The 21,822-nt window shown below is 37.3% G+C and overlaps 1 protein-coding gene across 1 annotated transcript in view; it reads right to left on the bottom strand.

Annotated features, from left to right (window-relative positions):
* Positions 1 to 419: 419 nt before the first annotated feature.
* Positions 420 to 21,822, bottom strand: part of LOC118262496 (nose resistant to fluoxetine protein 6) — a 113,162-nt gene continuing 91,759 nt past the window's right edge. Inside the window, exons 8-13 of the mRNA XM_035573916.2 lie at positions 21,113 to 21,268; positions 16,130 to 16,627; positions 15,548 to 15,717; positions 12,979 to 13,155; positions 11,031 to 11,227; positions 420 to 2,237 (exon numbers count right to left, since the gene is read on the bottom strand). Of these exons, the coding sequence (XP_035429809.2) occupies positions 2,100 to 2,237; positions 11,031 to 11,227; positions 12,979 to 13,155; positions 15,548 to 15,717; positions 16,130 to 16,627; positions 21,113 to 21,268 (1,336 nt within the window). The 3' untranslated portion in view covers positions 420 to 2,099. The remainder of the gene's footprint in view (positions 2,238 to 11,030; positions 11,228 to 12,978; positions 13,156 to 15,547; positions 15,718 to 16,129; positions 16,628 to 21,112; positions 21,269 to 21,822) is intronic.

Here is a 21,822-nt window from a genome sequence, read left to right as displayed (position 1 = left end):
CATTAAATAATTGTACTAACTTACCAAAGAAAGCAAAGTATGCTTGGACCTACTCGTACACTACCGTCAAATAAGAACCTACAACTCTGCTTACGACACTATGAACTTATTAGAGGTAGAAAATATTTAATAGGTCCTCGAATTATACATATTTAACATATTAATTGTATTTAATCGGGTTATTAGACACATTTACGTATGCCTCGGAGTTCATGTAGAAATCTGACGGTTTTTAGACGGTCGCAGTTAAATAGTCTAACTGCGGGTTTTATGAACAATGGCTGGTCATCACTGTGCATCACTCTAATATTATACATGTAAAAGTTTTTGTTTTATATTTATAACATTAGTGTGCATCACGGTCAAACTAAATGTTTGACCGTATACCTACTGAACGGATTTTGATGAAATTTGGTATAGTTTGACTTGGGTGATAGGATACTTTTTATCCCACGGGAAAGCGGGCAAAGCCGCTGGTAGAAGCTAGTAAAGTCATAGAGTGCAGATGTTTATCATACACACACACAAAACACCTACATAAATTGAATGTAAAAACAAGAAGACAATTTAACAAATCTCTCCCTCGCTATAATAATGAGCAAAAACACAATCCCGTATAATTCAACTACAGTTTTTCTAGCACTTACACAAGTTCATAAGACAAAAGCATAGGTATTTACCAACTAACATCTGTCTCGCTTTTAGCAACAAAAACGGGATCAGTGGGGACACACAATATGCTTTGGAGTCTCTAACAAGAACCTAGTTATTATACAAAGAGGATTTATGTATGCGGCAAGCGAGATAACGCGCGGTGAGCTACCATGATTGATTCATTGCATGTAGGCACGGCTATGGAGTGTAATCATAATAAATTATCATATTCCGAAGCGACACGGAGTATTCGACAATTGGAGAAATCATTTTATTGATTTATGCCAACGTGAGAGAGGATAATATGCTTTATTTTATTTTGTTGAAGGATGGCGATATGCAATTGTTTATTCGTATTGTTTCCTTTACTATTTAATGGGTTATATTTTCGGACATCAAGGCACTTCTGTCCTCCAGAGGCTGCGGATAACGTAAAAGGTTACCAGGACTCCGCCTCAAAGCAGGAGAAGAAACGGGGTGGTTTTTAGGCAGTAGGAGTCTGTCAATGCTTCTCGCGGGCGGGAGAAGTTATGGGACTTTCGCCCGTAAAAAAATGGCAATTCTGTCCTAATGAAAACTATCCACGCGAAAGATGTTAATATATTATTTAAGAACAACAAAATTTTATTCACATACACACAACCAAAATTGCAAAATCTGCTGCACCTAAAATCGGTTGCCAAAATCTCTAGGCTCCACATTAAGGACGTGCTTAAAGTTTACAACTGGGTCGGCGAGTTCGTGATGACTCGCACTTGTGACAATGTACCATCCGAATAGATAAAGCAGTATTACCCTTTGGTGCTACTACAAAAAGTGACTCGGCTACGACCGCCCCGTCCAAAACCGTCAGATAAAACAATATCGACGGTTAAAAGGAAATAGGGGTATAAGCGACAAAAAATGAAATGTTCAGGAGAGCCGTTTAAACTCGTCGGTCTTCGAAAGAATACTAGGAAAATGTTTTTTTTGCTATTGTATAAACGCCAAAAATGTCATCGTAGAGCCATGAGAGTAAGCGCTTTCGAAAGAGCGGAAAATTTTACGTAAGGTAGCATAATAAACTCATTTTTGACCAAAATGTCGCTTATACCCTATTTCCTTTTAACCGTCGATATGAACTCACAATTGGTAACTATAAAAGTCTTTATGGTAACTATTAAATCCTAACGATTCGGGGTTTTAAAATTACGACCTAAATAAAGCTTCGATACGGCGCACTTCATATGGAATGTTTTGTCACAACATAACAGAGACAGGAAATTAAATCTGTAAATAAACAGGATATCGGATTTTCGAACTTACGTTTACAGTAAGAAACATTGGCAAGGTACCTTCAGGGATATATTTATTTACAATGTGCGCGTTGAACAGAATGACGTAAGTAATGAACGCGTGTATTTTGCGCGTGTTATTGCTACGGCCGCGGAGTTTCTTGTATGTGTTCACGCCCTTACGCTCTTCTTGCTTCGGGGCGCTCCGCTGATGATCTTCAGAAGTCTTACGGCTGGCGCTTCAAATGCTAGTGATATGGCGAATGAAGCCAAGAACGCCATCACTGCGTATCCGGCGTAGATTGCGAGCTGTGAACAAATTAATATTGAAATTAAAATCAATGTAACAGTTGTTGTCAAACAGTACCTATTTATTCTTTCGCAAGAAGGGGTATATTTGGGAAAGTTATATTATCCGCAGTGATTGCATGTACATATGTATATCGTCAAATTCATTAAATTCGGCCCAGCAGTTTACGTGTTAATGTGACTAACAAACAACTTTCACATGTGCCAATAACATTAGTAAGAACAAAACTATTCATATGTTGTGTAACAAAACTGAATTAATAGCTCTTAATAATAATTATTCCGAATTAACTTAATGAAGTATTGACGTCACTTTTAGGACTGCTGTGTTAATGGGGCCAGGGCGTTAAATGTCGGGTCCCAAGCGCCTCGTAGTTCCGACCAGAGCCACTCTATAAAGTGCTCGTTAATTTAAGGGAAAACAAACATTAATTATCTCTTAATTATTACCAAATAGGTAGTTGTAATTAAGTAGTGGTCGTTTTGGCAACTTTTATGGGATTATCTGGGGATAAAGTTGATCTGAAATGTCCTTATTGTATAGCACACAAATACAATACATACAGAATATTCATAGCAATAAATATTCAATAGACACAAGGTTTTTGTTCCATATTATTCATATTTTAAGTATTTATTTTGTTTATAGATTTGATGGGTTAAAGTTTGGTCACTATCTCGCCTGATGGTAAGCGATGATCTGGCCTACGATGAAGCACGACTGCCCATAACCAACCTATTCACTCGGGCCTTGAAGACACCCAGGTTATATGCATCAGGGAATACTTTTTCCACTCCCTATCAGTTCGCACAAGGAAGCTTGAAGCGAAGCGCTTCGTGCGAGTGGGTGGGATATCTACCATGAAGCGGTGGTGCGTCACTGATTATCTTGTGGTTCGATGATGGAAAGGACTGACGTGAGAGGATCAAGTTGTGCAAACCTATATTCTGCTAAACTCACACAAATTAGTGTAAACTGTAATTTTAACAAACAGCTTTGAAAGTATAAGCTTTAAATAATATGTGTAACCAAAACTAGTTACGAAAACGTTAATGTTGCATAAAAGCATATCAGAAGCTTATTCTGAAATATAACATTTTGAGGAGAAAATATCCACATGCAAGTACCTACAATCCGTCTTTAACATAGCTACATCAAATCAGCTAATGCATAAACTTCTAAACCAACCAGCTTTACTGAACTTCAGTCGAAAACTTGTACTAACACAAGTATCCTCGAATACAGAATATTTGTGGAAAGCATTCCAGCTGATTATACGTATAGTCAGCACAGTTATTTGGTATACAGGTACCAAAATAAAGAACTCTTTTTAAAACGTTGCCCCACAATAGGATTTTCTCCTGTGTTGTGGGTGCGTTTACAAACATACAAGTTCACATACACATGACACCTAGACCCGAAACAACAATTTGGGGGTCACACGAAGAGTTGCTCCGTACGGGAAGCGATACCCGCTACACGTTGCATGGCAGCCGGTTGCCCAGCCACCGATCCGGAATAGGAATAGGGTGGGTTTTAGTCCGTAAGACTCTGACACTGAGAAGTCATTAGATGATTTTTTTCCATCAGAAAAAAGCGACCGCACCAACCATGCAGTCAAGATTGAATCAGTATAGTTAGTAATTATTGATTGGCTACTGAGCTGACCAAAGGTAAGAAAAGATATGACTGCAGAAAAAACAATATAATATAATATCTACAATATAATATCTACTGTCTCTGTAATCTTCTGTACTACTACTCTGTCTGTAGTTCTGTAAATCTGTATCTCTGTTATTTGTTTCATTCTCTTCTGTTCTGTAAATCTGTATCTCTGTAAAAATAATTTAATGTCTACTGTATCTGTACTAAATCAATCTTTATTTTCTAACCACCAAATAACTGTGCTGATTGTACATACATATGTAGGAACGTAGAACTTGAATTCAGGTTATGGTTTGAGTGCAATTTCATAACTTTACTCATATTATATGAGTCCGCACGAATTTTATGTTCAATCTAGAAGGGAGGCTGAAGGGGGAAAGAGGTCCCCCCCAGGTCCCCATGTCCTCTACCAGTACTTAAATATACTGGCACTAACTCCAATCTGAAGTAATATTACATTATGTCTTTTGCTCCCCTATAAAGGGTAGTATTTGACTTTATTTGATGTAGTTACCCATTTTTCCTAATAAGGGATCGAAGCTACTGCCATTTATTTACAAGTAAAGTTCTAGAATATCTGCTGATTATCGATAATTTCGGAACTCAAGCCATTTTACAACAGTACAGGTCATCTACTAAAGAATCATACCCAAAACCCGTTGCTGTTTGAAAAGAAACTGAGACTGCTATTGCTTGCACTTATTCACCCAAAATGGCAACAGATCTTGAGCCTTAGTTCGGCGCTCTGATTGGTTGGTTCATTCGAGCTGGCCAATCAGAGCGCCGAACGCGCTTTCATTTCGATCTCGTTCAACGTAAAACAAACTCGTACTAAGGGTACTGAGGTGCAACGTGATATAAATCTTTTGGCTGCAAACCATCCCTCAAGGGAATCCGCGGGATAAACGTGACACGGTAACTTATCACCACCACTTTATTCCTGTTTTTGACTTAATTATGTTATGCGGTATTTCCCTCTCAACGTTCGATTAATGGACGCTGCTAAAAATAATTTTATGCTCTTTACTTGTTTGTGGAACATCCATTAGCGAAGTTTAATGACACGTTTCGCTATGACATTAACTGTGTAGACAGCAGCATGTCAACCTACTACAATTTGCCGAATTTCTTTAAAAGATTTTCAACTTTATTCTTGTTAGCATAGGGTTTAAAATCGAATGGGGAAATGTAACAGACTGGTGAAGGTTGATGTGCTGTTGCCCATACCAAGAATGGCTCCATTTCAGTGCTAATAGATATAGTACTAGAAAGTTCCACTAACATTACAGTTTGCAATGAAATGTAGTTGTTCTTCAGTTTTGTTAAAGCACAGCTGTACTTCAGAGTGCATTAGTGTTTCAGCAAACTTGAAGACGCCAAGTATAAAGTAAAACGTAATAAATATTTGTTAAAACTATAAAGAGAAAACAGAAAATGTCATGAGTACTTTCTCCTCGAAAAGATATGGAAAGATGGGGCATAGAGAAAGGGTATGAATTTGTATTGGACTAAAAAGGCACTTTTGCCAGTCTGTCATTAAGTATTACATATACAATATATACATACATAACCTCACGCCCGTCTACCAAGGGGGTAAGCAGAGACAATGGAACGCCAATTGCTACGGAGCTTACATACTTCTTTCGTTTCATCAATAAGTATCAGTCTCTTCGTGTATGCTCGTCGGTTAAGCGTAGGGTAGACTGGGTACGGTTGAAACAGTTTCACTTATAACGTCCATAACTCTGCTTTTTATAACCCGAGCGATGAAGAAGATGTGTTAAATAAAAGAGCATGTTTCTGTCTACTAATAGGCAATATGTTTTTAGTCCCAGGTGTGTTATTTTTACAAGTAGATCAAATTAAAAAATAAATCGGATTTGTTGCAACCGTCCCCATACCAGGGGCGGTTGAAACAGTGAATGGGGTCAGTTGAAACACATGCAAATAATACAAAATATAATATTACAGCACGTTTTATTAATTGTTTATTTTAAATCTAAGAATAATTAAGTAACTCTTTGACGTTAGTAATCAGTCGTCAATATTTATATACTTGAAACGATATTTTTAATCAGCCTTTAATGTTTTAAAGCACACTATTTAAAATATATATTATCAATCATCAAAAAACGAAGTAACTACAAATTACTTAACATTGATATAAAATTTACGTAAATTAAACCAAAATCAACTGTTTGTTTTTTAAACATAGCAAACTAAACAATAATATTTAAAAAAAGTTTGAAAGAAAACAATTTTTGGCTTTCATTAGCCCAATAAGGATAATAAGCCAAATTTAAAGATGAATCAGATCACTCTTTACACGTCATTTGGTGTAAAAACAAGAAAAAAATAATAAGTACACTGTTTCAACCGTACCCAAAAAAAATGTTTCAACCGTCCCCAACTCCTACTTTAGGTAAAATTCAGTTATTAGGCATTGTAACAATAATGATACACAAAAATTAGTCACAATGTCATATTCCGCGAGCTTCATTTCAAACAACAACGCACCCTCAATGCTGTCACTTGAATAAAAACGACAATAATTGGAAAAATCTCCAAGCAAAAATACTTACTTTTGGTTATCAAAACACAATAGGGTCCCCTAGAAATAGCCAAAGCGCGCGGAGAGTGACGCAACACTAAGATTCGTGTTTAGACCTATCATCCGCTTCGTTCCTCCCTTGGACCCCTAGCCGCCCCGCCAACGGTTTGCGAGGTATTCGTTTTGTTTCAACCGTCCTTTGTTTCAACCGTACCCAGTCTACCCTACTTTACCCATTTTAATCAAATACGTATTTACATTTTTGACATTAAAAACTGTGATAATTTATTTAGACATTAAGACCGAACTCAAGACCTACGTAAGCCTAAATATACTTATGAGGACAAAGTGTCCTCACATATAAAATTACATTACACCCAATCTAATGGATTATGGTTTGAAAGGTTATAAATTTCGGCAGCCATATCTGTGATCATTTTAGCAGCATTTTATGGTGATAATACCATCAGGGTAACGGAGACGCAAGTAATGCGTGTTTACATCTCCATTGCAATAAAACTGGTTATAAAATGGCTTCCCTGCATAACATTTTAAGTAAAATGACACTTTGTTACTGCTTTCTTATTACATGTGGTTATTAAGTAGAAAAGTAATGATGTGGGATGAGGGATATTGTATGGTAATGTGTAGGGATTAGGGTTGATTTTTGAGTGACAATGACTATGTAGTTAATGATGTAATGGGTCAATCTCCAAAACAAAAAAAAAGTCACACCTTTTATCCCCGAAGGCGTAGGCAGAGGTGCACATTAATGCCGCTATACAATGTACACCCACTTTTCACCATTTGTATTATAAGTCCCATGTAATAATGGGTGAGCCTATTGCCATATACTGGACACAATTCCAGACTCCGTGCTACTACTGAGAAATTTCGAAAAACCGAAAAATGCTCAGTAATACTTTGCCCGGCCCGGGAATCGAACCTGAGACCCCTTGTCCGGCAGTCGCATTTACGACCACTCGGCCAACGAGGGTGTCAAACTCCAAAACTACTATGGTAAATATGTATCTCATTGAAAACAACAAAAGTATACTAATTGCAAATCAATATTATCAATGAGATCTATACCTAAAAAGCACCAAAGCGATCACACGAACACACCCGTTTTGGAGATTGACCCTAATGTATTATCTCACTATTGAACTTTTGAGAACATTAACATTTCCGGACAAATAAAATGTCTCCCTAAACATTGTATAACGGAAAATTTCGCAGCAAAAACACGTTCAAACATGGAACGTTCAAATATACCCGACACAGATAATATAATATCTCCCGCTGTGTATAAATATCCAATCGATTAAATATTAAAGGTGGATCAAACGCCTACTCCGTCGCAAAGCATTGGTAAACAAGTCTACGCATAAATTTCTTTTGTCACGGATACCTTAATATTCTATTTATGGATATTTATGCAGCTGTTTACCTATATTCATAAATACGACACCGACCTCTTTTTCGCTGAAAAGGTAGGTCACCGTGAGGTCTAGACATATTTTTCAGATAGGTCCTAAAACGATTATTGCTAACATGACAGTTTATTCATAGCATCTATTATATCGTGGTGGCCCGGAGGTTTAAGACGCCCGCTTCTCATACATTAGGGTGCGTGTTAGAAACCTACTAACGGCAAATTACCAATGTCATTTTTCCGAGTTATGTATAATATATACTTTCTAAGAATATTTAGACACCACTGATTAAAGGTGAAGAAAAATACCCGCATTGAGCAAGTGAGGTGATTGATGCCCAAAAGCCTTCTCCATGCGAGAAGAGGCCTTTAGTTAGCAGTGGCCACTTATAGGCTGTGGATGATGAACTATAATAGTTGCCATTTGTTCGACTAGTTTAAGTTTCAGATTTGGTTTCTCAGTTATGAATTCAATAAATAGTATTGAAGAAGGAAATCAACTCGGTATAGCAGTAGACTTTTAACACTGCCAAAGAAAATAGTTTTATTATGTCTACAACACTTGTGTAAAATACACTACAATAACTTAACAAAAGCAACAAAAGTAAACCGACTCTTAGAACTTAGTCTAGCGTCTAAGGTTCCCGATGGAAACGTTCACTGGTTTCAATTAGCAGCATCAGGTGACCAACGACTTGTTAACAACTCAGTAAGTAGCTGTTCTGCTGTTTCAGCGCTCTAATGAGTGTCAGAGAATTCTACTCAGTAATAGCACAAAGCTGAAAAATATTCCATAATAATAGAATACTTTTTTCCAGATTTTAGAACAATGGTACTAGGTATACGTGTTTAGTTTTAACCGCTGCTCGGCTGTTTTTGATGGTAGCGTGATGTTTTATAGCGTATAGCTTTGCACTATAAAAGAATCATCCAACACGAACAGATTTTTTTCAAATCAAATCTTTTTAATGCATCCAATCATCATTATCACTTCACTGCATCAAATCAATCATACATCAATTCAAAAGCAGTAGTTTCGGATATTACAGCTTTCAAACAACCAACCAAACCCACAGTAAACGAAAGAAAAACAGTTTAAAAATCTCTAGCTTCAAAATATGACCTACCTTTATAATAGAATTGCTTCTAGTTCTAGACAGTTAGACCCACCTGTCAGGCCCCAGTCGTGAAAGAATGTTCTACTCTACAGGGGATGCCAAGTTTTTTACTCAATTCAAGGGCCTTTTCAAGTGTCAACGTTTTGAATGGACGTTGAAAACGTGGCATAAATCTGTGCCTTCGAAGTGACTTCGGAAGTGTATTGCAGCGTTCTTTATGGCACATTTTGTTTTTTTTTTATGGAACACGTAACACCTGATGGTAAGCAATCGCCGCCGCCCATGGACACTTGAAACACCAGAGGCGTTACAAGTGCGTTGTTTGGAATTTAAGGGTTATTGAGGGGGATTGGGAAGATTGGGAAAGGGGAATCGGGCCTCCAGTAACCTCACTCACACAACGCAAACGTTGTTTCACGTCGGTTTTCGGTGAGGCCGTGGTATCACTCCGGTCGAGCGGGCCCATTCGTGCCGAAGCATGGCTCTTCCACACTTTTTGTGGCAAAAAGCGACCTTAATGAAATGTTTTCCCTCTTATAGTTTTCCTTTTTACATTGTAGTAGTAATCGTCACCCAAACGAGAGATTTATGTTAGCAATAAGACTCAGTTGCAATTTAATCTGAGAACCCCGAATTCCTTCACGAACCCTGTGATTATATAAACTGTCGTCTGTTTGTTTGTTTGTTTGAAGACATTAAATAAATGAAACGGATTTGCACTAGTTTCCAAATCTCGTAGATAGATGAAATTAGGTTGCGTTTTTAGTATTTACTCCGTGTTTGTTGGATATCTAGACTTGCATTGTAAATATACGTCAGGGTGGTCATATAGACGTCTAAAATAAATAGTCTTTATGCAAAGCTAGAAATAAGATTTTTTTGGATGTTCAGATCAATTTTCACGGCCTATGGAGCGAATATCAGTTCATGTAAAATACTATAATACTAGTCTTTAAAATCCTGTTAATCCTAAGTATCTAAGGAAATCTTCAGGTGAAAAACATAAATACTAATAACATAAGATTTGCTGTTTATTCTATTATTGCCCCACAAACCGACAGAACCACAAAAACTATAACCTACTAAGAAAACGACTCGAGTTCCTTCCAGTTGTTTGTCAATAAAATTCAATACAAAACGAGAACTACAGACGATATCCAGCCAATTGTGTTTTCAGCACAACCTACAAAGTTACAAATTGAAAGCTAGCAACTTAAGCCAAATGAAATAAACATATCGGGTTTTTCAAATGAAGTGGGACGATAAATAACAGGGACATTATTTAGTTATGTCAACGGTAATAAATTAACGCCCATATTTGGTAAAAAGGGTGAATTCTGGGTGCGGTTAATGAGTCACCCTTCCACCCTTTGGCAGCGGGCAGGTATCAAACTTTAGTATGTGTTTATCTACTGCTATAAGGATAGACTATTTCACTGAATTATTTAGGCAGATTTATGTTGTCTGCAGGTGAGGTATGGACGTATGAATATTTTTGTACATAATAATGTTTTATAGTCAGTAAATGTAGCATATTTTATATTCAAGTTCTAGTAACGAAGGATATCTCTACATTTTTACGTCAAGCCTTAAATAAACTAAGATAAAAGAATATTTCTAACTATCGTATGAATAAAAAAACAAAAGAAGGAACCTAACCAAGAATTGAGATTTCTGGATCAGACAAAGCATTATTAGATTATTCGATCATCGGGTAAGTGTGTATGTTTAAGTGTGGGTGAGCCATACTTCAGCACGAATGGACCGAGTCAACGGTCTCACAGAAAACTGACGAGAAACAAAGATTGCGCTGTGTGAGTGAGGTTCCTGAAGGCACAATTACACCCCCATCCAAATAACTGATTCCCCAAAAACCCTTAAATTCCTAACACCCAAAAGGCCGGCAACGCACTTGCAACGCCTCTGGTGTTTCGGATGTCCATGGGCGGCGACGATTGCTTACCATCAGGTGATCCGTCTGCTGGTTTACCGGCTTATACCATAAAAATCAATATTAACTCACCACAGTAGAATTCTGCATATGATAAGGTCCGTCGAGCAGGAATGAGGTGTACATCATGATGGTGGGGTGCACCAGGTAGGCACAGTATGTCAGCCTGCTGAGAGGGAGCAGTCCTCGGTATGAGAGGGCGGAGTTCACCAGCCCTCCGTATCCACTGCAGCATGATATCGCCACCCATGCTACTGCTACTCCCCAAGCTGGAAAATTAATATAGGATTAGAATTACGAGTATAGCATTTTTTAGATACTTCTTTTAGAGTGACATAAAATGCTCAATGTATTACGTCCGATTTAACATTGAATGTGTTGTTTTTAAGACACACATCAAGCAATTACTTTCCCCGCCTTGAATGAGGCGAGAGGGAGTGTCAGACTCTTACTGATTAAAAACTACCCTGTTCCTACTTCTGCTTTTCGAGCCGGAGCCCTGATAACCCGCTAGGCAATGCCTACATATAAATACCTAAGTCACTATATTTTTATTACAGTTTTGGTTGTTATATAATTTGTTAACGTAGTAATGTTTAGGTAGGCTATTTTTATACTGCCGTAGTGATCGTTAAACTTTATTTGGGTTATTGGGCTCAAGATCCGGTCCAGACTCCAGACATAATGTTATTTGGCTTTTCTATCGACAAACCCAATAGCACAAAGTCTAGAACTGAGTAGATTTATAGTGTTTAATAGTTCTTGTATGAGATTTGACATAAAATTATTTCTTTATACCGCAAAATTACTTTTTTTTTGTGACAACCACATATCTGCCAATTACGTCTGTAAAATAGTGCTACTTTTAATAAAATCTCTAACAAAACAATATCGATGTCGTGAAACCTAACCTTTTAAAAGAAATTAGTTTACGAACGATACGATCTAGCAACGTATTCTTTTATGCGTGGGCGAAACCCCTTTATAGGAGCCACCAGCAGTAAACTCCGGCAAACATCAAGTTTAATTGAAATACCGGAGCAATCATTAAAAGATTATGTTAATATGTTTCCAAGCGTTCCATGATAAAATGTAAATGTTCTGTGACAACATTAAATGAGCAAAGCAATTAACGAAGTATTAAAAACCAATTTTCACTTCATTTACGAAATTCATTTATGATTCAATGCAGTTTTAAAAGAACGATTTTTTATTTTGTCCTGTAAAGCGCGTATCTTGTTTTATGTGTCGCTACGCAGAATACTACGGCGTAGCACTTTGCTACGATCGCGTAGACCTTACGCATCATTTGATGTAAAAATAAAATTCATACTCTTTATTATTTTTCTTTGAGAAAAAAGATTCTTTGATGTATTTATGTTAGACGTATGAGAAATTCTTCATATTAAGTTTGTGTATTTTATATCTGTATGTACGTATAAGTAAATGTTTTACGACATTAGCAAAGAGATGAAAGCATCTGTAGGTAGCTTTAAATAATAGCAAATCTTATTTCTGTCTTTAAAAGTCTCTGGTAATTTAGATAGGAGAGGAGATAATGTGGCAGCAGTTTCTTAGTGGGGCGATAACGTCGACACTCAGTCCAACTAATCGGATTCAAATACTTTGCACACGAATGGCTATATCCAGGGAAACCTTCTAGCGAAGCGGAAATTGTCTAATTTCGGAATATTGGGAGCAACAAAATTATGTAAGTAGACCATTATTTGGTGGCTCTAGAAGATATTCTTTACCTTTAGATTGTATTAGATTAAAATCTTGTACACAATTATTTATAGAACTGTACATTTTTCAGGAGCATAGCTTTTTTATTAGTTACGCCTGAACAAACCATTGAATAGAAAAAAATAAACAATAAGTATTTAATATTGCCAAATAAAAAGTAACATTTAAAACAGCGTGCTAGAAAATAGTGAAACTTACTAGAAATAAGTCTGTCAAAACTTTTTTCTAATTCCAATTTTCGTCATTCTTAATCTAATTTCGTTTAAATGCTCACCAGTATGTCCAATGCTAATATAGAAGGCAGTGGGCCAGACTTCGAAGTAGCCGTCCACCATGCTGAAGATGAGGCTGCCGATGATGGCCAGCGCCACCGGCCAGCCCACCGCCACCACCCAGTACGGCAGCTTAAGTTGGCACTTAGTCTTGTGCAAGTACCATCCTACTATCATTCCTGGAACAAATCACATAGAGATATTATGTAAACCTGTAAAATAAGAGCTGAACTTTTTTTGAGTGGGAAATCATTCAACGTCTTGGGTGAGGCGAGAGGGACTCTTACTGACTAAAATCCACCTCGTTCCTACTCCTGCTCTTCGAGTCGGAGCCCCGGTACCATTAAGTAGTCCGCAGCTCCGGGTCTTGATTTCACAATTAATGTGTTGCACAACTTGTCAATGGTTCCATTTCCGTACAGAGGAATACTTTATATCATTCCCAAAATGACTTCTACACAAGTCAACGAGGACGTTCTCCTTTTTAAACCCGTTACACGAAAACAATGAGAAGTCGTCATTATTTAACTTGGAATTTGAAACTTAGAATTAGATCAACGACAACAACTAGAACCAATTACATTGATTGAAACTTGAGCTATTTGTTTTGAATGTTAAAACGTATGTTGTTTACATTAGAATACCAAATAGCACATTCTAAAGCAGGCACAGAATAATGTAATTATGTAAATATTTGTAAATTGGCAAGCCATCGAGATTACAGTCGGAAGCTGTACAAAATTGGTTTGAACAGACCTTCACGCATGTTGTATATTATATGAGCGGAATAAATTCCAGTGATGAGACGGCTGGAGGGCGACTGGGAGGAGTAATTCCTCCCTATAATAAAACTCTAATAAATTTTTCAACGACCTCGGCTCCAAGCGAGCGTCTCCGCCTTGCCTCGACTCAACTTGAGCTGTTGTTATTTCTACATCGCTCTAATTTCAATGTGTATGTGTATAAACACTAGTATTCGAAGTACGTGTTCAAATAAAATATATTCAACTATTCCCATATTCTCAACGGCATATCAGAAATTGTTGAACTGAACACAATATACATAATTGGATACTCGTTTTGACCGAATACACACACAATTTCAGCGAATAGAGAATAGCGAAATGGAAAGGAAGTTTGTTCTCATGCAAATTGTCGAAGAAAAGGGGTTCTATTGATAATAATCAATGTTCGTGTGGGCACTCATATAGTGTAAGGGGGAGGGAGTGTGCCACCTTATCGGATTGTTCAGGCCAACGTTTACGCTTTGTCGAACATCTTTATGATTCGTTCACTGACCAAAGCAATGAAATCGGAATATAGTGACCGTGTAGCTTTCTGGCAGGATCGATAGAATCTCAGTAAAAGGCCCATTTTCGGGGATTACGAGAGGATCGCAGTTCGGAAGGGATAGACAATCAGTGGCGCGGCGAGCATTCCTCGCGATCTGAGCTCAGCGCGCCGCGGTCGGGTATCGACCCGAATAATTTTTAACAGTGCTTTTATTTTATCGCATACTAGAGCGCCGTTTTCGACCTATTTTAATATTCGCTTTTCAATTTTGCCGGCATTGTTTTGTGAATAGAGGCTTCATGGGTAACTTCACATAAAATTTTGTACTACAATAGAATTCAGAATTGTGTACCCAGCAGAGTTATTACGAGGAAGTGAAAGTTTTATATAAATAAAATATTAATTCTTATTTAAGTCTGTCTACGAATAATGCATACTAATATCCATTATTTATTGACAGTTACAAATTTTACGCAATACATTTTTTTGCAAAATTTTGCGAGACATCTATCTCTGATGTCGTAATAATATAATAATTCATAATTTATAACCGAAAAGAAAGAAGGAGGTTAACAATAAATAGCTTATGATGTAACTAAATCCTAGGTTACGTATTATACAGCGTACTTTCTTAAAATAACATATTATTCTGTGGGTGCTTTTAAAACACAAGTATTACAGTCCGACCCGGAGCAAGATCTCGTCTAACAAATATTTATTCTAAACGGTAACAGCATATTCAACTGCAGCGTACTATGTTTTGATATTAAAATTAACATTTAGTTTTTACAAAAGAAAATGCATCTAATTGTACTCATCATAAAATTGAATTTCAAATCATCAATGAGCACAAACTCTAAAGAAGCAACCTATAAAAAAATATCGTTGAAAAAAATACACCAATCTTAAAGTCTTTGATGATAATAACGATGACGCGGCAAATCGCGAATAAATTAGAAATAAGGAATAGCAGCCAGTCATCCGACATCGGCCGCTCTTCATAATTTATCAAATTTGAAATTGCTTCAGAGGATGATTCAATTTAAGGAGTTGAGAGCTTCCCCTTATACAGCTACAAAAACCTGAGTATGACTCGAGAGAAGGCGGGACACGCGTAACTTTGTTGAGGTTTCGTATTCTTAGTGAATCGGTAATTACTTCTTCTTACAACACTCATCCATCACAGTCTATTCATATTTCGGTACAAGTTTTACAAAGATCGACGAGAAAACTAATTTCTTCCCTCACTTGTTCTGTAGTTATTATTAAACTACTTACCGACTAAGTAAGGTCCAATCCTCGACCACGGCTTGTCGTACAGCGGGTCAAACATTTCGAAAGGCTCCTGTATCCGCGCCTTGTATTGATGCCACACTGAGATGTAGATGGTGGTCGCCCATGAACTCACCATCAACAACCCGAGAGATACCATCGCGAACTTCGGGTGCCTGTAAATACAAGAATGTCATAATATACCCCGAAGAAATACAACCAACAAATAAAACAAAGATATGAGAGTACGATACGCAAAGTTAGCCAAGAACAGTAGGAGCTCGCTGAATAAAGTGTATTACATTGGGTACTGTTGGCTGAATGCCGTTTCAAGAATTTCACTACGGCATCATAACATAAATCGGCTTAATACTTGGCTAGACAACTTGTAAGAATTCAGTAAACAAACTTTTCCACTTTACGAAAAAGTGTTCGAGAGAAAAAGCGAGCAGATTTTGTCACTTTACACTAGGAAATAGTCCCATTTGTTGCTGAAACCAGCGCAAATGTACGCTACATTATGTCTGTAGTTTTTTCGCCTTAGCCGTCCGTCTTTTTATTGGCTTTTATTTTTAAATTCGTACTTACTTGACAGAAATAAGTAGAAGTATAATCCCGACGACGTAGAACTGCGTGTCGTTGGCCATGTACCAGGACCAGACCATGCACATCTCTCGTTGTGGGTAGAGGTTGTTGATGTACAGTAAGTTGCGCCACCAGAACTTGTCACACGTGATGTGGTCAAATATGGCGGGCTCGAATACTGATCTGTCGTGTGTATATCTCAGAGCGATCTCATTGAGACCGATCACAAAGCCGTAGGCTGGCGTGAGCCTCACTATTCTATAGGATAATAAAATAAAGAAGGACTTGACCATGGTCACGAACTCTGCCACAGAATAAGCGCTGGTTTTAGGTTTGTCTAATAAATCCTCCTTAAAAGACTGTTGGCTTATCACGGAGATGGAAAGTGCGGAGTTACTGAAGCCGTTGAGATTCTTGTTGATGTCCTGTTTATCTTGCTGGTCAGCCTTCGCAGACTTTTTATCTTCTGTCCGTAAGAATAAAATTGTGACGAGTATACCGCTGTAACAAATGAGAATTGGTTACTTGAGACTTACGTTCGGGTCTATTTTAGTGAAGGATCGCACGAGTCAGTTAATGTTAACAAAGGTTATTGAGAGGGATCGTTTAAAGGAAATTGATCACTATTAAAGTAACGTAGGACCCTTTTAGGTCGCCCTATCGCCTATCACGAGAGATTTTTTAGGAAATGTATCCTAGAAGAGGTCATTGACTTCTTTACCTTGAAGTTCCAAGTTAAGTAAGAGCAAGTTGCCATAAGACACTTATTTAGGAGCATCTTTACATATGATTATAGATCTCAAGCAATTTGTCCCCTTAATTGCATTGCTAGCTCACGCTAATTTGATTTTTATCGCTTTACGTTATGTAAGAATTTACCTTATACATGCGACCTTACTAGGGCTGTCACACACAAGGAAAAACAAACTTCTCGAACTGCCCAAATAAATTGGACCTTGTTATTATAACAATTTTATTATAGCTAGCTACATAGGTAGGTAAATATGTTATATTATGTCAAGCTTTGTGTAAACACAATAATAGAATTCAGTAACGATACACTGTGTTGTGTATGTTATTTCATACGCTTTGTTATTTTACGCGAACACGAAAATAGTAATTGAATTGGTTGTTACCGATCAATTTGTTTCGGACACGGCAAAAACTATTTAAACGTTTTTGTATTTGAAGAGGAACCCTAATGGGAATTTAGAAAAATATGATGGTAATTTTTAAAATAACTATCGTGAGACATACTAAATTAATTAAAAATCACGGTTAACTTACGTGTTAGTTTTAGGCTGTGCAACTGTACTGTGCTGCTCATGATGAAGAATCAATCGAAACTGTAGATCTTTTCTCCATTATTAATATGTGAGTAAAGCGTGAATTTTAGTTACACAAAAAATAAGGGCACGTATGTCAAAAACTACAAGTACTTCAACCCAACCAAAACCAAGATTAGGTACTTTCAGTCCAATTGATTTTGCGATTTCTAGAAACAGATATTCAAGTGATACACACGGACGCACCAAACTACGCTAACTATGAGTTAGTGCAGTGTTGTACGCCGAGTTTGAAAGCCAAAGTTTAGATCCTCGCGCAACACTGGCGGAATTTATAGTCTAGTCCGAAATTCATAAATCGAGTGATTTCCATTTTACAAGTACAGCTTTACGTTAGAACCCGTTTTAATAAGAACAGGTAGACTGTCTTATTTTTGAATAAAAAGGTATAAAATGGAGGTACGTCAATTTTTTTATGACTTATGTAAAATCACAATGTTTTCTAAAACGCGGGCTTCAACTTGGCTATGTAATAATAGTCCTTTTTATTCCAAATTTCGAGTTAGCGTAGCTTTTGCTGCCAGCGATATTATGTCAAGCTTTGTGTAAACTACAATAATAGAATTCAGTAACGATACACTGTGTTGTGTATGTTATTTCATACGCTTTGTTATTTTACGCGAACACGAAAATAGTAATTGAATTGGTTGTTACCGATCAATTTGTTTCGGACACGGCAAAAACTATTTAAACGTTTTTGTATAAAAAAGTAGAATAGCAACCTTAATGGGAATTTAGTAAAAAAAACTTAGATTTTTAGTTAATTTAAAAAATGTTAGGATAAATGAAGTCGGTAATAAAGAGTATAAGCACGTTATTCAAAAACTACAAGTACTTCAACCCAACCAAAACCGAGATTAGATACTAACAGTCCAGTCGATTTTGCGATTTCTAGACAACAGATACTCAATACTGCTTAAAACGAGTATCCCTTTTTATATCTTTAGGTCTCTCTGTATTCATTTGCATTTAAACATCCTAAATATAGACCACGAAAGCGCCGAACGTTTGAAAGCCTATTTTTAGAAAATTTGGCAACATGGCGGAATTTATAATCTAGTCTGAAATACAGGCTGAAAGAAAGTTTCCATTTTACAAGTTCACAGCTAAACGTTTGAACCCGTTTTAATAGGAACAGGTAGATGGTTATTTTGAAACCTAAAAAGGTATAAAATGGAGGTACGTAAGTACTTTTATGTTTGGAAAATCGAAAAACTTTTCTAGGAAACACGGGCTTCAATTACTATGTAATAATAGAGGCTCCTTTTTATTCCAAAACGATGAACATGTAATTTTACTGCCTTAGCTTATTTAAAGCTTAATTTTTAAGTCCTCATATCAGGCAATTAATGAAAGATAACATATTAAAAAAAAAACTAAGCGATTTGGAAAAATCAGCTTGGGAATCTTTCATGAAAGTGACTCAAAACTTCTCTCGAAAACCACCGATCGAATGACTATGAAAGTATTGTTGAGCAACTTTTATCTATGTATAAGGCTTTAGGGTGTAATATGTCGCTGAAAATACATTTTCTACATTCAAATTTAGTCTTCTTTCCTGAAAATCTGGACCGTTATCGATGAACACGGTGAAAGATTCCACCAAGATACTTCTACTATGGAAAAAATATATCAAGGCAAGTAGAGTCCACGTATGCTGGCGGATTATTGTTGGATATTACAACGAAACATCCCTGAAGCAAAATATAAAAGAAAATCGGAAGGTTATCCCGATTTTATTATTGCAATATAGAGGAATAACTTCACTTGGTCAAAAAATATAGACATTTTCTAAAATATTTAAAATTCGAATTACAAGAAAACTATTCGTATTTGGAACATTTTGTTTTCATTCCTATTATCCTTATTCTTGCTCGAAACATAATTAGACAAAAGTTTTCATGTTACACACAAAAACTGTTTTTTTGTTGACCAGTGTTATCATCAGGTGATCCGTCTGCTCGTCTACCGGCTTATATCGCACAAAAATATAAATAAATGTATACAGTTATATATACATTTATGTATATGAAAATGACGTCGACCTATGAATATTTAAGATTGTTTACTTTCTATTTCTGTTCAAGGCCAATGTTTAGTAAGATGATGATATTAAACGAACCCAGTTCATATTGTTATGTAAATGTTAAGTGCTATTTATGTAATCTTGAACTACTTGGAACATCTTTTATCAGATTCAAATGATATTTTTATAATAACTATCGTGAGATATACTAAATTAACTAAAAACAACGGGTTACTCATGAATACTCACATATTGAGAAAAGCTCTACTAGTTTCGAGTTACAGAGGAACTCTTTATCATTATCAGCGTGTGCTAGCTATTCCGAAATCATACGAGTAAATTCGACATACAGTTTCAGTATTATAACAGTGAAACATTGTATGTTAAATGTATAAACCATTCGAAAACGTGATCAGAAAGTGTAACATAATTATGTTAATACTTACAAGCCCTTATCTGAAAATCTGATATAATTTTTTTACGGTCTTACACTCAAAAACGTAAAAACTTTCCAGAAGGAAAAGTATACAGCATAGTGACATCAACAAACCGTGACGATCCCACTTTTGGAGTTCGTTGGGACGTACACCTTTACATAATTATCTACTATACCTTTAGTATGTGTTTGCTTTACGTTTAAAGAAATCGAAACGAAAGCGTTCGACGCTATTATTGGCCGGCTGAAATTAACCAACCAGTCGGAACGCCGAAGAGCAAACTCGTGCTAAGGGTACTGGTCTCTATCACTGCGAGGACCGCCCGGAGGACACAGTAGAACATACAGTGGCGGTGTGCCCTGCGTGGGCCGAGCACCGCCAAGTCCTCAGGGATGTGGTCGGCGACGGCGACCTCTCGCGCCCGGCACTGGTTCAGGCCATGGTGCGGAGCGAGAGGGATTGGGATGCCGTCTCCTCCTTTTGCGAAGCAGTCATGCTAGCTAAGGAGGAGGCGGGGCGCGTGAGGGAACAAACCTCCTCACGCCCCAGCCGTCGCGAGAGACACTCTGGGCGTCGGGGGTCGCGGGACGATCTCCGGCCACCGTAAGTGCGGGCCTGTGGACGGCGAGCAAGGGTAGCTCATCGCCCGAACAGAACCAGACCCGTGCGTGCGGCGCGTCGCGTTCCGCGCGCGCCTCAAAGAGCCATCAGACCACCACAGATGGGGCCCAGTAGGGCTGATGCCTGATCCGGAGCTGCGGACTACCTAGCGGGTTTACCGGGGCTCCGGCTCGAAAAGCAGGAGAAGGAACGGGGTGGTTTTTAGTCAGTAAGAGTCTGACACTCCCTCTCGCCTCGCCCAAGGCGGGAGAAGTCATTGGATGATTTTCCCCCTCAAAAAAAAAAAAAAAAAAAAGGGTACTGGTCTCTGTCAATGTGTAGTTCCTTAATCACTTCTAGTAGGTGGCCACGATATAACTGTTCTTTGTTTAATGGAACATCGAGCAGACTTATAATAATTAATTATTTTATTTTTATTTTTAATATCGGTGAAGGTTGATAAGTACTTTGCCCACTGTAGTGGCGGCAATGTGTGGAAATGTATCATACCTAATTCCCCAAAATCATATCGTTAAATTTTCAACCCTAACACTTTACAATAAAGTAGATACCATACCTGATAACAAAGAAGGTGTCGACACAGTAGGACGCGTTCCCAACGGACTGGTACCAGAAGTTGCGCTCGGTGATCACACGCATGGTCTTGTTATCAGCCACGTAGAATATCGTCAGGTACGTGTGCACCATTATCACCCAGATCACCGACATGAACCTGTGAAGGGAAAAAAAAAACTAGACTTATTTGCCACAGCTTTAATGGGAGGTAGTGTTGTGTTTACAGATTTCAATCGTGAAGAAATTTCGTACCCCGGACCGGAGTTAATTCAATTTAAGAACATAAAAAAGTTAAATAAACATTGACTCTACTCTGATGCGTCGCTTCGTCAATGAAAACACAGACAGTGAAAGAGATAGCTCTTTCAAAACTAACTCATACGTAGATTTAAAAAAAAGAAATATTATGATATCTAAATCTGCTGGTTTACAATAAGTGAATCTTACAAGTTTACCTACCTACATAGTATATTTTATTACTTAATAAAAAAAAACTCTAAACCTTATTCCTCTTCCAGACTAAAAAGGATAATGGATCCCATTAATCTATATACATCGCTAAAAACGAGACTTCAATTAATCTTGTATCTATAAATTCTTTTCACTCGATTTATACAACAGCTGCCGGCACTCTCTGTAATTAATGGAACAACAATAAAATGGAAAACGTAGATCAAAAGAAGCAATCAAATTTTTATTTAGAAAAGAAAC

The sequence above is a fragment of the Spodoptera frugiperda genome, chromosome 12, assembly GCF_023101765.2.
Source record: "Spodoptera frugiperda isolate SF20-4 chromosome 12, AGI-APGP_CSIRO_Sfru_2.0, whole genome shotgun sequence".
NCBI classification, from domain to species: domain Eukaryota; kingdom Metazoa; phylum Arthropoda; class Insecta; order Lepidoptera; family Noctuidae; genus Spodoptera; species Spodoptera frugiperda.
The sequence above is the reverse complement of the archived record's forward strand: the minus strand, read 5'-3'. Positions and strand labels throughout refer to the sequence as shown.